The 16,903-nt window shown below is 39.7% G+C and overlaps 1 protein-coding gene across 1 annotated transcript; it reads left to right on the top strand.

The window, feature by feature from the left end:
• Window positions 1–9,000: 9,000 nt before the first annotated feature.
• LOC118803948 lies at window positions 9,001–9,990 on the top strand. The gene is made up of 3 exons (XM_036564498.1): window positions 9,001–9,258; window positions 9,381–9,698; window positions 9,821–9,990. The coding sequence occupies exons 1-3, from the start codon at window positions 9,009–9,011 to the stop codon at window positions 9,988–9,990; spliced, it is 738 nt and encodes a 245-aa protein (XP_036420391.1). The 5' UTR covers window positions 9,001–9,008.
• Window positions 9,991–16,903: the final 6,913 nt, after the last annotated feature.

Raw genomic sequence — 16,903 nt, 5'->3', positions numbered from 1 at the left:
GTTAAGTCAACCAGAAGGAGAGCGCGCTGCACGAGCGGGAGCCGGCTCGCGCTTTAGCTTTAACCTCCACAGTTCAGACAGTCAGAGCAGACAGAGTTAAACCGCTGTTTCAGTCAGAATAATCGATCAGTAAAGTCTTCATCAGTCACACTCACCGCTCAGCACTAGGCTCCTCAGCAGACCCGGTCCTCTCCGCTCCGCTCCTCTCTGTGCCTCTCCTCCTCTTCTCTCCGCTCAGCTCCTCTCCGCTCCTCTTCGCTCCTCTCTGTGCCTCTCCTCCTCTTCTCTCCGCTCAGCTCCTCTCCTCTCCTCTCCTCTCCTCTCCGCTCCTCTCTGTGCCTCTCCTCCTCTCCTCTCCGCTCAGCTCCTCTCCTCTCCTCTCTTTTCCGCTTCTGTCCGCTCCTCTTTGCGCCACTGCTCGCCGGTTAAGTGACGCTTTAAGGGAAATTACACAGGCAGCAATGACGTCGCCGCTCGCTCGCGCCCACTGCGCGCGACCGGCGTTTACTTACCTCAGCCGTCAGAATCGCCTCAGCGTTTTACCACCGCGAGTCCTGCTCTGGCGGTTTATAGAGAGATTTTAACTGAATTTGCTCTGAATGAACCAGCAGAATAGGAGGATCTGTACTCTGAGCTGCTGCTGCACTGAAACAGTTCAGATTCACAAAGGTAAACTTTCCACTCTGAGGGAAAAACTACAGTAAACCCCTTTAACACATCATACAGTGCACATTAACCTCTTAGCTGCCAGTTTGAGAAACAATGATTTTTTAAACAGATACTGTTTTATTTGTTGTGAATATTTAAATAAGAGATACACATCAGTACATATATCACATTAAAATCTACATACGCCACACATAACTGTGGATAACTTAAATTAACCAATCAGAACAGTGATATACACACCTACTCAATTTAATAAATACATGTACAGTTAAATACAGTCATTCACTACCAATCAAACTGTTCATACAGCTGTGTGCAGTAATATCACAGTACGTAATTATTTAAGTAATTCATTCATTTAAAATGAAATTGCATAGATATTCATATACATACACAAGAACCAGCCACTTTATCAAGTCCACCTCCTTGTATCTCCAGTCATTGTCCATTTTATCAGCTCCACTGACCATACACTGTTAAAATGAGAGGTCAGCTCAGCTCAAAATGATGTAGTAACTGATTACATGGCTTTTCTTGAGTTCACACAACTCAAACTTCTTAGTTGAGTCAAAAGTTCTCTTTTTCAGTTCTGCATCTCGGTGAGGTAAAGAAAATTAACTTGTTTTATACTCAACTTCCCCACCAGCCAAGACTCTCTCCATCACACAGTCCTACCAGACATTTTTCCTCTTGGATACATACTTACAGACGGCTGTGGCATCGCTGGGTCTCAAACTCACAACCTTCTGTTGGGGTGACGGCTTAGTCCACTGCACCACTCAGCAACACATGAAGTAACTCTGATTTTGTCTCTAAAAATGTTTAAAACACTGTTTAATCATTCATCCCAACATCAGGAGGTTGTGAGTCTGAATCCCAGCAATGCCACAGCTGTCCAGATGTCCAGAAGCTCAAGAGGAAAATATGCCAGATGGAGCTGTGTGACAGAAGGAGTGCCAGCTGGTGGGGAAACACAAATTCAGTTTTGTTTAACTAACTGAGATGCAGAAACGGCAGCTGGGAGAACTTTTGACTCAACTAAGAAGTTTGAGTTGTGTGAACTCCGGTGTCCTCAAGTTGAGTCAACTCAAGAAAAACCACGTAATCAGTTACTATATCATTTAAAGTTGAGCTGACGTCTCATTTTAAACAGTGTATAGTTTCACTTTGTAGTTCTACAGTTACAGACTGTCGTCCATCTGTTTCTCTGCATACTTTGCCAACCTGTTCTTCAATGGTCAGGACCCCCACAGGACCCCCACAGACTCCCAATGTTACAGAAACTGGAAGCTCCACCCATCTGTGCATCTGCAGGTCATATGGCTGTGTTCACATTACCAGGTTGAAGTGGCACAAATCAGATTTTTTGCCCTAATGAGACTCTGTGTGGACTGTGTGGACACACAAATCTGATCTTTTCAAATCCGACCTGAGCCATATGTGAGTCATATGTGGTCCTAGATCGGATAGGTATCTGATTCATGGCCATGCGACCTTAATGTGACGCTCAGATCAGAATTCATGTGCTTTTTTTCCACTGCGCTGCACCATCATTCAGCGTTACCATGGCAGCAGCGCTGAACAGAAGTTAAAGTCTGTAAACGGTGGAAAAGCAGCTCATCTCACCTTTTTCTCCTTCGTCTCGCTCTAATAATGAAGCTGAGAGCTGATCAGAGTTAATTATCTCCTCAGCGAAGCTCGTTCTGCTCGTTAGTTTGTGCTGATGATGAACGTGATTCATTCCCGTGACGTTACTGAGTAGAATGAGCTCATGAGGGTCATTTCAGGACGCCGGTTCGTCACATTGATGACAGATTTGAGTCGCTTACCTAAGCGAGTGTGAACCATCGTGTCAGAGAGATCGGATTTGAGCAAAATATCAGATTTGAGCAATCAGGCTTGCAATGTGAAGTCTAGAAGCAGCCTAAGTGATCACCAGGTAGAGTTTTTGGATGTTTTCACAGGCTTTTCTAGATCAGCGCATGATGACACACAACTCTCTACCAGCAGGCAGCATGATCCCTGGTGATGGTTGTCAGTCCCACTCCTGGACAGTGGAGGCTTCAGTTCCTAAAATAAATGCAAACCTGTAATTTAACCTCAGTTTGCTTTCATTTGCCCAGCTGAACTTTACTTAATAGTTAATAATTGAATTATGTTTGAAATAAACTGAAAGATTTCAAATCTTTCAATTAATGTACTAATCTAATATTAGTCTTAAGCTCTGTCTTGGAACTTACCTTGTGTTTCTTTTTTAGGTTGGGCCACATTTTCCTGTAGCCCCAATTCCAAAGGATAGTCCTAACAAACAAAATCAAATTAGGGGTTTTAACTTTCTTAGAGAACAGGTAACGAGATTAAAGGATCCAGCATCATTCAACTAAAACTCTAACCAGATTAGGAAAGTGCTCAACCACACAAGCAAATGGCTTCCACTTATTTTTAAGTTATGATTAGCTAATGTTACATTATGGAGGCCTCGAGCTCCGATCTGCTCCCTGAAAGAGCGGAAACAGCTCGTGTGTGTGAACACGGAGAACTTAATAGTTAACTACCTAGCAAGTTACAGAGAAGCACCTGTAACCTTCATTATTCTATCAAATTATTCAAGACACAAAAACAGATCAATGATTAGATTGTGCTACCTCGTCATTAGCTGGCTAATGTTTGACAAAATCGCAAGTTAAACTATTTTGTTAGCCAGCTGGCTATTCAAAACAACAGGCTGGCACTTCAGACTCTGCTAGCATGCATGCTAATAGCTTGGCATTCCAAAAACTGCAAAATGGTCACTGATGACCTAAACTGCAGGCTATAGGCTATTTGTACACCTTCATGACAAGAAAACAAATAAAATACAGTAGAAATTCAGAATAACTTACATTTTGAAGATGACACTTCGCCGCTTGCTGGGCTGCTAGCCACACCACTTCTGCCTGCCATCTGGCTGATATCAGTTTAATGAGATATCAGGCCAACTTTGGCAGATAATGCTGGATGGGTGACTGGGACAAGGAAAAAAAAAAACAAATAAATCTGATTAAATGCTCTAACAAATTTCTCCTGAAAAATACAGATCTCATACAATACAAAATACAAATCTCAATAAAATACTGAGGAAAGAAAGCCACGTTATAACATCAGTAACTACATGATAGTGTCACATTATAACAGTAGAGGATGGTACAGAGTGAACAGGTTGAGCATATAAACACATTCTATTAAATATTTAATTTGAACTGTATTAGTTTCAGTATCAGAAGAGGAAAGTGCTGTGGTGGCGACTCTAACAGAGACTGATGGGTAAATCTGGCTGTGTCTGGAACTGAAGGCCGCGGTCTGAATGCCCTGCTGTCTCATAACTCACTGATACTCATAAGGTGCCTGTAACTGGATCACAGTTCAGTTTCTATACATCACAACATTACCAGGATATCGACAGCTCACTGCTGTTAGCCTCTATTCACTGTAAGCAAATGAGGGTTTACTGGCTGGACTAGCACTGAATGGTAGCCTACATTTGCTAAATAAGCTAACAGACACTGACTGTTAGACTCCTATGCTTTATAACAGTGTAATAATGTACCAAACTATTAAAATCTAGTGTATAAACCAAAGAGAATGTTTTTTTTGTTAAGAAATATCATAACAAAGGGGAAAATTCCTCTGCTAGTAGGTCAGCATTGTCCCACTGTGATGAGGTCATGGCTGTGCTGGTGTGGAAAGGTTTCTCTTTCAGGTAACTGTCACGCTGTAGTAAAGGTTAAATTAGATCTTTAGTCTTAGTGGAAAAGAGAGAGAGTAATCATCTGATACCACAACACAAATATTATCTTACTAGTGGAGGATTTTGTCTCTTTTAATAATAAATACAGTTACATGTTTAGTTTATACAACATATTTCAGCTGTGCTGGACTTGGACTCCATACTGAGGCCTACATTTCTGAACAGTCAGGTTCCCTTTATAAACACACATAAAGAGCCGAGCTCTCTGTTCTAAACTCACAGATAAAAGGATGCAGTGGCTGTTTAGCAGTTCAGGCTCTTATTAGACTGGAACAGTTATTAAGAATAACTACATTGAGTATTTAATTAGAAATAAGCTGAAGTAAAAACAGCTTCATTAATTTAGTAACACTATTAAAAGTGACTCTTCATGCTAATCCTAGAAGTGATCTGAACAGTAATAACCTGATGTTCACTAAACTCAGGCTCACTTTTTTAACCGTGTCAGTGTGCAGTTCGGGAAGCAGGTTCAGTTTGTAGCACCACAGCGCCCCCTGCTGCACATTACTCTTCATTAAACTGTTTAAAATCTTGTATTACATGATGTAATATTGCGTGCAACAGGTGACTTTTCACAGTTTGCTAATTTTTTCCTGCCTTTAGTGTTCTAGCAGTTTTACTTCTTAAGAAATAAATCCTGTTTATGGGTTAATTATTCCAGATTCCTTCAGTAAAACATATTGATCACTGACTGGAGAGAATGGATGAGTAAAGACAAGAACATCTGTACTGAACTGTAGTATATAACTATGATTATACAGTATTAATCTTCAATCACCCTCTTCTTCTATAAGATAACAGCGTTTTAATATTTGGTCCAACAGAACAATCATACTAATGTTTTAAAAGATGTTTATGATGAATATTTATGAAGATTTCATATTTACTGTAACCGTAAAGCTCAGATAAATCTCCTATAAAATCTCTTCTAGGATATATAACAGCAGCAGTAACTGACCTCCTTCACTCTGAGTCTGATGGTGAAGATCTTCATCAGCAGGAATCTGAGTTTATGTTCATTATTCCACCACTGTTCCTCCTCATCTTCTCCACATGTTCTCTCCTCATCTTCACCTCCAGATACAGCAGACTCCTCCCCCATATTCACCTCTATAGTAATAATAGTATAATAATAATAGTCTTTACAGAGTAGCTTGTCTGTACAGTCTGTGGTCTATGGGTGTAACTGACAGAGAGCTGTTTACATTTGAATTTGACATTTGAAAACAGGCCACCTGCAGGAGGAACAGAGAACTGCAGCTGCAGAGCCCAGACACATTACATGGGTGTTTGCTTGTTTCTGATTGGTCTAACTCATCTACAGGCAGTTCAGTAGCTCTGTGTCATTAGGTTTCTTAAAGCTGAAGACAGTGTTGTTGATAATGTGTTATAATCGTAGTGTAATACTTTATCAATTTCAATACAAGATCAGTTAATCTTTCAGCTCATAAAGCTGTACAGTATCAGGATCAATACTGTCAGCAGAGCCTACCTGAATATCTGAGTGGGCTCCTGTGTTCTGCAGGTTCTGTCCACATTCGGTCAAACTGGTCAGCTCTGATTAATGAAAATAATGAGATGGTCACTGCTGTCTTTCTCATTTCTGCTCTTCTTTGGACAATAGGAGGGTTCAGTGGTACCACTGACCCGTCCAGACCCGTCCATCTTGTACTTCGGCCATCGTCCCATTTCAAATGAAATATTGTCAAATATGTTATTTTCTTTTTCTTAATATCGTGTTTTGCTTTTTTTTTAAATATATTTTTCTTCTGTTTTCTGTTTTTCTGTCAGGTTGGTTTTTATTTGCATCTTTGTTTGTACTTTGAGATGCAGTTTAATGAGTGATGCTAAATAAATAAATAAATAACTATCATCATTATTCAGTTGTTATTGATCATTCATGTAATAGGTCATAAATGTCAATTATATATATTGACATGAAGGTTATTTATTTTGGCTACAGTGATGATGGTTTAAACTGCCTGAGCCTCTAAAAGGCTCAACATGCTTCTAAATACAGTAAACACATCAGAAAATACATCACAGATTTACACACATATTTATTATAAACATCTACTGTAGAGCAGAGATTGTGAGAGTGACCCTCACAGTGTCCGGTACAGTCCACTCTGTAGTTGTATTACAGCTCCTAACATGTTATTGTGTCACAGGTTTGGCACCATTTGCTAAAAAAGAGCAGATAAAGTGGTACAGAATGTGCTGCAGTTTGGACACACCAAGTTCAATCAGACAAGCAGATATTATTACAGAACAGAACAGATCTTCATTCACTGATAATCATTCACTGATTTCTGTTACAGTTTAGCTTTAAAAATACACCTAAACAGACAAAATGTTTCATAATATTTCCTTTCTCTCCTCTCCTGGTCAGTACTGATGGTGTGTGTGTGTGTCTGTAGGTCAGTTCTGTTCTCTCTTTCTCTCTTCTCTCTCTCCTCTCCTGGTCAGTACTGATGGTGTGTGTGTGTCTGTAGGTCAGTTCTGTTCTCTCTTTCTTCTCTCTCTCCTCTCCTGTCATACTGATGGGGTGGTGTCTGTAGTCAGTTCTGTCTCTCTTCTCTCTCTCCTCTCCTGGTCAGTACTGATGGTGTGTGTGTGTCTGTAGGTCAGTTCTGTTCTCTCTTTCTCTCTTCTCTCTCTCATCTCCTGGTCAGTACTGATGGTGTGTGTGTCTGTAGGTCAGTTCTGTTCTCTCTTTCTCTCTTCTCTCTCTCCTCTCCTGGTCAGTACTGATGGTGTGTGTAGGTCAGTTCTGTTCTCTCTTTCTCTCTTCTCTCTCTCCTCTCCTGGTCAGTACTGATGGTGTGTGTGTAGGTCAGTTCTGTTCTCTCTCTCTCTCTCTCTTCTCTCTCTCTCCTCTCCTGGTCAGTTCTGATGGTGTGTGTGTGTCTGTAGGTCAGTCATGCAGTCCTGCAGTTCTGCTCTCTGTATCCCGATCTTAGTGATCACTACATTCACTACAGGTAAATCCTGCACTGTCACTTCTTTATATTTACCTCTCAATTTCTGTATTTTATCTTCACTTTTGAACCACAGTTTCTGTAAACAATAGCATTAAGCAGTGATTTAGTACTCAAGACTATGAACTTTCCATAACTGTAAACTGTCCATGGCTGGACTGGCCATCTGGCAGACTTTGCACATTCCTGGCAAGCCGTTGTACATTTTGGGCTGAGATAGTTGTGTTATTATTTAGTTATTTTTTTTTGTCTGAATGGCCAATAAAACAGGTAGCTTGGCCCATTGGCCTTAAACACCTCCCACAACACAGCTTAGTGTTGGCTTCATTAAGCAGCACATCTGCAAAAAAAGAGTAAAACCGGATGACAAAATGTGAGGCAGGCGCTGACTAATTATGCGTCAGGGTGAGAGTGGACGGAGTGTAGAACTTGCGGTAAACAGAAGCTAACAGTGGGCTGGCTGCTTGGCTCAACAGAAAGTAATGAGAGATGATGATAATTAGGATTACTGCTACTCTGTGGTTCAGGAATCCATTCAGATCTTCATGATAAAATCAAACAAAAAAGTACTAGTGGTGAACAAACTACCTGGTGTTTGCAAAGTTATGTTGATAACATAATAAAAAATACTGCATGCTTTGCCATAACATTACTTAAATTTGGCTAGTTTTCTACTTTTATAACTGCAGATTCTTTTGGAACTGCTAGTTTTGTAACGTGGCTCTCAGACATTGTTGTATTAAAAGAACATCATTATTTTGTAAACCACCAGTCCTCAACATTAGTCAGCTAGCAGGGTGGGCAGTGCTCTTTGGGACCAGAAAAGAAAACATGTTTGGGAGCCAACGTTTGTGTGGGTGTCGATGGACAACACATAGAAATGAAATTGAGACATCCCTGCATTTAGTTGTTTTATTAAACAACAGTTTGTCCAATCTCACCCAATGTTTAGCTCACCAAGGCAACCATTAAAGGAATCAAGCCATTATTACACAGCTTTAGTGTTTTTAAGGAATAGCACAGTTAGTATACATATTCAGGGGAGCGTGAAGATGGGTTGTGTGTGTGATCGATTGTGGTGGGCCGGTCTGGACCAAAACGCCAGGGCTGATTTTTTATCCCAGTCCAGCCCTGTCTCAGTCATGTCTCGGTCTCGAGCTCATATGGACTTGGTCGCATCTCGAGGTGAGGTGGTGTAATTAACTATTAAAAACACACTTAATTGCTGCAGAGGGGGTCTGTTTACAGCTGCTCTATGACAGTGGAGTAAACAAAGCACAATGTAAAATAGACTAAACACATGATCTGAATTAGATCATGTTAAACATCTGATCGAGATGCATTAAAATAGATCTGGGTTTTTTAGGGTCAGGGCAGTTTTAAAGAACGGACAGTTTTTTAGGGTCTATTCAGTTTTAAAGAATGGACAGATGATTTTAACATTTAAATTCTGTAATTTTACAGTGACATTTAACATGTTATAGTGGCAATTTCTCATTTGATATTTCTTTTTATCTTATTCTCTGTTTTAGTGTCTCAATCAGTCAATCCTCCAGTGAAGGTGAATCTTCATGACTCTGCCCTGCTCTGAGAGATGTTCTGGTTTGGTCAGATGGACTGTGTTCCATAAACCCACTGATGTTCTGGCTGAGTGTGATCATACTTCATGTAGATCAAAGGAGGGATATCAGATGATCCGTGATCAGTACCTGAAGGGGAATCTCTCTCTCATCATCACTGAAGCTGATCTCACTAAGAGATCCTGGTACACATGTGACTGTGATGGTAAAGACGTCTGTGATGTGACTCTACAGATTGAGCGTAAGTGTCCATCTGTTCTCTTCACTGATCATTACTGACAAACTACAATGATTTGGGTTTAATACTTAGTAGATGTAGTGCTTAGTAGATTTACACTATTCTGGATTGTTTTTTTTCCTCAGCTTTAAATAATACTGTTCAGATAAAGCCTGGGGATTCTCTGGTCCTGGATTTGGAGATACCAGAAGAAGTGGAGGTGATTTATAAAAGCACAGATGCAGCTGGACAATCCAGTGGTCAGATCTGTATAGTGCCTGGCCGCTCACTACAGTGTAAACCTCAATACATACAGAGAGCATCTCTAATATCTGCTCTAGAGCTGAGAGGAGTGACCCCATCTGATAGTGGAGTTTATACTGTAATGGACAAATTGAATCAAGAAGTGATTCACACCTACACAGTGACCGTGGAGTCAGCAGGGGGAAGAGATAAAGTGAAGGGTATGTGTTTACATGATTTCTGTCTGTCCAATCAGAGTTCACTGATCAGGAATCTGCTGCTGAGCTTTAATGATGGTGTTCAGTTAAACTCACTGTATTACAATCCTGTGTGTGTTTTGTAGATGACCATCCAGATCTGGACACAGATAAAGGAGCTGCTGTTCCAGTGTGGGTTTTTGCACTGGTGGTCGCTGTACTTGTAGCTGTGATTGTGGTGTTAGTGGTGCTGATTGTGCGGCTGAGGAGAGAAATTCAGCAGCTCCGGATGAAAGAAAGAAAAGAACAGTTTTAATGAATGGTCACTGAAAACAAGAGACTGCACAGTATTGACCAGGAAGCCAAAGCGATCATCACTAATCATCAATTACCTTTAGCTGATCCATAAAATGCATTATTACTAATATTATTGTTGTTAGCATTAATATCCAGCCTGCTTGGCAAAGTGGCAGCTCAACTGTAAATATGAAAACTGTCAATATCAAAACTTCTTAGTAATCCTAAAGATATGTGACTTAATTATCATTACCCAAAGTCAGATTTGCAACATTTTCAAATGGCCCGGTCACCCACACCAGCTTACTTTCTTTTTTTATTTAGTAGATTTTTTATTATTTATTTTTTTATCAGGGTTTGTATTGTGAATTGATGTAAGTAACTTTGACTTTTCCGTTCCACTTTAAATGATGTAGCAGTTACACTGTGGTGCCTGAACATGTGCCAGAATGAAACTGCTGCACCATTTAAGGTGGAAAAGAATATTTGAATATTTGAATAAGTTTTTATTTCTCTTGTACTTTAACTTATGTCTAGATTTATTTCTATTTTCCTGCATAGTATATGTAAGTTTATGTGCAATAATATGTCTTTCTTTAAAGTTCTATCTATCTTTCTATCTATCTGTCTATCTTTCTATCCATCTTGGCTGCTAATATAGGAAGCAGTAAAATAGGCAGTAAGACAAACACAGCCAAAGGCTTCCTTTTCCTTTTTATGACTCCAAGAGAAGTTTATCTTTTTTAGTTAAAGAACTGAATTCTTCATTTTCAGTTAGTTAGTTAGCTAACATAGCTAATGCTAGCTAGCTAACTAAATCTAACGAGGCTAGTCACAGAATGAATTAAACTCACCGACCTGTCTTCCCTTCAGCTTGTTAAAGTCTTCTCCAATCGCAGTTTGCCTCTTTAAATCGTCACACGCACAAAGCTTATTTATAATAAGAATTTAATTCGGATTATTCAGTATTTAGTGGTTTACATTTGCTATTTTTCCTCAGTTTCTCTCTCCTCAGATTAGCGGTTAAATCCAGAATCTTTCTGCTTTTATTAAACTATTTTAATGCTATTTATTTACAGTGTTTTGCATTGAAATTGTAGTAGTGATATTGAAGACACAATTAGAACTAATGTCATAGCAACTGTAACGCTGCATTTGCAAATCAGACACATGCGGATAAAAATGAATCCGGAAGATTTATTCAAACGGAGATAAACAGGGTTAACACCAGACCAGGTCAACAACCAGAGTAGCAAGACAAAATAGGAGTGGGCGAAGGCGCAGTCGAAAAAACAGGTGAGGGTTTTAACCAGAGAAAACAACAAAGCCAAAAAAGGAGCGAGAATCGGAAACAGGAAAAAACAAAGTGAGGTCAAACACAGAACAGTAATCAGAAAAACAAACGGCTTGGCATGACCTGACTGAACAATGGCAATACTTCAAAGCCATGAATCAAACAGACTAGTATATATACAGAGTTCAACAGGTGGTGGTGATTAGAGTTCAGGTGACTGTGATCTGCTGAGTGGTTTGTGATTGGTTGAAGAAGTCTTATGACTGACAGAGGGATTCTGGGAAATGGAGTCCTTAGTGGTATGAGTGTCCGACTGAGAACCAGGAAGCGTGACAGCAACATTCAACTGACTTTAAAATACCAACATTGAGGACAAGGTGATACCTGAATGTCACAGAAAAACTGAAGTACACACAATTTGAGAAATAATGATTAAAATTTGAGCGAGTAAAGTTCAGTGAATGGTACTGGAGTGACAGCAGAATCTACCCAAAGAGCAAATGAGTCAGGGCCTAGATCTGGTCCACGCTTACTACTTTCATCCGGCCCACAGACCGCCGGAATGACGCCAATGACTTCTTCCAGATCCGGGTACCGGGACACAGGCAGCAATTAATCCAAAGTACTCCATAACTTAGATATGATATGGACAAGAATTCAGCCAGACCACAGCCACAACTCAGCCTTCATTAAAACATGTTTTAAATGTCATCCAACAGAAATGTTGTGGGAGGACCTGAGGTGTTAAGTGTGTGCAAGAAACCCAACCATCACTGAGCTATAGCAATTCTATGTGAAGGAGTGGGGCACAATTTCTCCAAGCCCATGAAAGACTGATCAGTCGCTAAAGGAAACCTTTGGTTGTCACTGCTGTTTGCTGTTTTTGGTGGGTCACACCAGTTACTGAAAGCAAACGTGTACTTTGTTCAATTAATAAAAGAAGGTACATAATGTCACGTTCTTTGTTTTATTGGTCTTTCTTAATAATTTTGATCACAATCTAATTACTTTTTAAGTAAAAAAACACACCTGTTACCTACTACATTTTGTCTTGCTCTTATATTGCTGTTATGCTTGAGCTACATCTCGGTCTTGAAGTGAGCAGCATCTGGTCTTGGTCTTGAAGTGAGCAGCATCTGATGTTGTTTGATGCTCTCAAAGAGCATCAAAATAAGTAGTGCAGCCCTGAGTCTTAAATATATACATAATCACCAACAGAGCTCTGTCTAAGAATGATGGAATACACAGGTCCATGCTTACAAGTGCAAGGTATACCTTCACTGCTTCTTCCTATCCGGTGCCGAGCTGGGCCTGTCGACAAGCCCTATAATTAGAAAACAGATTGACATTAGTAATCCAGTACGTCTAAAACACACTCTCAACTGGTATTCTAAGCTTCTCTGTTTGATTAAAGCTTCTTAATAACACAATAAAACACTGCAAAATCATTCAAAACAAGTTTGTCAATTTCCCTCCAAAACTTTAGTGTAACTCAACATGTATTTAGATATTTTTACATATTCAATTCACACCAACAGCATTCTCAAAAACACATCATCTTAACCATTAGCTACAGAGGAAAAACGCAGTTTGCAAAGCATTTCTAGTTTAAGCTGCTGATTTTAATTGAGTTGAAAGTGAATTAATGTTATTAGAGATAGATTATTAGAGAGTTTTTGTAATACTGAATGTAGCTTAACTAGTTGGCTACAGTTAGCTAGCTAGTAACTTATTTGCCAGTACAAACTCAATTCCAAAAAAATGTACTTTGACTTGTTTTTGAATGAAAACAAGATGAATGCAAGATATTTAAGGTTTGCCTCACTAATTTCATTTTTTTTAAGTAAACATATATTCATTCTGAAATCGATGCCTGCAACACGTTCCAAAAAAGTTAGGACGGTAGCATTTTAAATCTAGGAACATTGTGAAACGTTCAAAAACGTGTTAAACTAGTGATCTAATCATGCCTGCTCTATGTTTGGTTTCTATTTCCCACAGCTTTGAAACACCTTGATGCTAAGACAGCTCGGGGAGACACTGACACTAAAGCATAAATAAATGACGAAAGTAACTTTTGGTTAAAATAGTTTGTTCACCCTGTTAGTACTGTAAAAGATGACGAGTTGGACATGTTTCTGGGCCATTTTCTCACTCTTCCTGAACCAAGCTGCGTCCATGTACAGTCAGTGGTCAAATCTATGTTGCTAATGTTTACATGGGCTGAGTAGAAGAATTAAACCTGGTGGACATTTTTTCTCATCCAGAAAGAAGCACAGTGAGTGTAGATCTGTTGAGGGATGTGGTGTTGAACAGAAAGACCTGCTCATTTTGGAGAAGCTACCAGACATGCCAACACATTAACCGTACTGAGGCCGAAGAAAGATTTTTGAGGGAGGCTGTAAACCGGTGGCCCTCCATCGTTGCTCTGTTAAACCGTGCAGGTGGAAGTTTGATAACACTACTATTTCCACCTGGATGTGATGATGCAGTGACTGAGAGAAAGGTCTATTCAGAGTTTCTCTGGTTTAATAAAATAAACAAAGACATGAGGCTAAATAATAATCATAATAATAATAATGAGTGTCATTTGAATTTACCTGAAACAAAAGGGTAATTACCTTGAAACAAATATTAGATTGATATAACTCAGCATGGAGTACATAATAAGAGGCACTAAAACATGTAATCCCTGTGTCTAAATAACTTACTTTTATTCATTTAGCAGATTTATTTAGCATTTATCCAAAGCAGCGTAAAATGAAGTAGATCAACCAAGCATACAACATACTGTATGTACACATGGTGGGCCTATTTGAGACAAAGTTTTAGTCCCAGTCTGTCCCTGGGCAACATCGTAGTTCTTCAGCTACTTTTTGCTACAGTTCAGCTTGTTATAATCAGTAACGAGTAACGAACTGAGTAATGATCTGATATATTCAAAGCACACACAAGGTCAAAAATGACTTTTATGTGTTATAAAATAAATGTACAGTGTTTGTTACTGCAAGACAGCTGAGGACACTTGGACTGACAGTACTGACCCGTTTAAAAAACCCTCCCCAGTGTGCATACATAAGCCATTGCAGCAGGGATATTCAGTATAATAATAATAATTTAATACACACACACACACACACACACACACACACATCAACTAAACCGCTTATCCTTCTGGGTCGCGATGGGTTACTGGAGCCTATTCCAGCTGTCAGGTCGCCAGCCCATCGCAGGGCAGACAGACAGACTGACAGATATACACACACAATCACGCACACATTCATACCTAGGGGCAATTTAGCATGGCCAATTGGCCTGACTGCATATCGTTGGACTGCGGGAGGAAAACGGAGTACCCGGAGGAAACCCACGCAGACACGGGGAGAACACGCAAACTCCACACAGAGAGGACCCTGGTCACCCGGCCGGGAATCGAACCCCACCGTGCACCATGCACCACCGTGCCGCCCAATAATTTAATAATAATAAATAAATAATAATAAGGACAATAACAGTAGTAATAATAACAATAATAATAACAATCTATAAATCACATTTCTTCTTCGAGACAATAGCTCTTCTGTGACATTTGACATTGTTCTACAACAGCACCATCTGCTGGCCTACAAAACTACTCACATTACAGGAAAGTCAGTACAGTGAAGGGGTGGGAACTGAAGACTGTAGTACAGCACTATGAGGGGATTTCTCTTTTCTAGCTCATCACCTAAACCTAGTAATATACAGATGAACTGAATCAGGTGTACCTGAGCTCTGTACCTCCAGAACCAGAGTTCACCACCCCTGTTACAGTGGAACACGCTCCCTGAGTTATTTAAATAAAAAAAAGTGCTTTTTATAACTTTTTATTAAAAAAAAATAACAACACCAACAATATTTTGCTAAAAATCTACTGTTACAGTTCTGAATTACTTGCATTGGTTAATTGGGAACTCCAGTCATGCTGCTTTAGTTCAACAAATTTAGTAAACAGTAGAGCAGATTTAAAAATAAAAGTTTGCTTAAGTACCTGTAAATTGTGTCCCAACAACCTTGAATATAAGTGTAAAAAGTCCTTTTTTTTGTTTAAAAAAAACAGAAGTTTGTCTCTGATAAACAAATTCTGATCCACTTTCTCTCTCCTACTGTTCCTCTGCCTCGCTCTCCCCGTATGCATTAGCTACACACACACACACACACACACACACTAGATCCAGTTACAGTGTGACTACAGTGTGACTGTGGTCTGGCAGCTCCAGTAAGTTGCGCAGATGAGGATTTTTTTTTAACACTCAGCACATTTTAACACTTTTCAACACATTACAGTCATTATCAGCAGGCCTCATTTCTGCTGCACTGAATCTCAGATCGCTCTTTATGCTGTTCTTGTAGCTGTCTGTTGTCTGTTTTATCTAGCAAGCTAAGGTTGCAGGTTGTCAATCAACCACTGTCCACTGCAGGGCGACCAGAACCACAGTGGGGAGCAGGCTTTTGACCCACCACTTTTCAAAGTACTGGGCGACGCCCCACCACTTTTTGAGTTCAGGACCCGACAGGAAAATCTCCGCTTTCTCTAAACTGCATGAAGCGCTGACCAGCATGAACAATTTTTTCCTTTGTTCGGGTTTAACATCCGACTCCCGAATTCAGGCAGCACCAAATAACTGAACCGCGCTAATTCAGGAAAGAATCCAAAACGTTTTTTCCAGAGCACATTTTCACTGTACTGTCTGCTGATTTAACATTTCACTCTTTACAAACGATCATATCGTTCCTGCACTGCGAGCTGCTGGAAGTAACGAGAGACAAGCAATAAAATAATGACATGCGTCAGATTTTGGTACACGGACCGTGGGGCATATTTTTTGAACGCACTGTAGTTCAGACTGTAGGTGGTACTGGTGCTGACCACACCTGGTTCAAAGAGGAATAAAATGCTTCCAGCAGGCTTTATTGCTGTTATTAACAGTGACAGATGCTATTATAAGCGTGTGTGAGTGCAGGTACTCATTGATTGTGTGGATGATGGAGGTTAACCAGTTAATCCAGCAATACAACATGGAACATTTTAGTAGAAGATAGGAAGGATTGTTTTCAGTAATTTACATTGTATATTATATTCCATATTTGCAATAAATTAACAATAAAATTTCTTTTGTTTCCTTGGGTTGTCAGCAGACATTGGCTGTTCCTCTATAGAATTATGCCAAAATCATAATCATTAAAGAATAACACATGGAACTGACAGCAGGTTTTGAAACTGCCTATTTGAGTGATAACAAGCACATTACTGCCCCCCTCAGGTGAAACATTCAACAGTGCTGTAGCTCTAAGTTCATATGTGCTCTGTTATCACTGGTGCAGTAGTGATGATTTACTGACTGTCTCTGAAAAGCTGAAGAGGTTTTCAAACACATTAAAACACATAAGAAAGTAAATCACAGATGCAGAGGAATTATGCAGCCATGTTTTCTAAAACGTCTGATTTTACTAAAAGTTAAAAAACAACCTCTTCCGTACATACAGTCGTATGCAAAACTTTGTGCACACATCCCCAGCAGTGTTTACATATCCCCAGCATTGAGTCCCTAAGGTGACATTGTGATAATTTTTTAATAAGGCATAGCAAAAAAAAAAA

This window comes from Colossoma macropomum, unplaced genomic scaffold (assembly GCF_904425465.1).
Source record: "Colossoma macropomum unplaced genomic scaffold, Colossoma_macropomum, whole genome shotgun sequence".
Taxonomy (NCBI): Eukaryota; Metazoa; Chordata; class Actinopteri; order Characiformes; family Serrasalmidae; genus Colossoma; species Colossoma macropomum.
This window is presented reverse-complemented; position numbering and strand designations above follow the sequence as displayed.

Coding starts and splice junctions, on each gene's coding strand:
- LOC118803948 (XM_036564498.1), top strand. CDS start 9,009: ATGACTCTGCCCTGCTCTGAGAGATGTTCTGGTTTGGTCAGATGGACT. Junction 9,259..9,380: donor TGTGACTCTACAGATTGAGC/GTAAGTGTCCAT, acceptor TTTTTTCCTCAG/CTTTAAATAATACTGTTCAG. Junction 9,699..9,820: donor GGGAAGAGATAAAGTGAAGG/GTATGTGTTTAC, acceptor TGTGTTTTGTAG/ATGACCATCCAGATCTGGAC.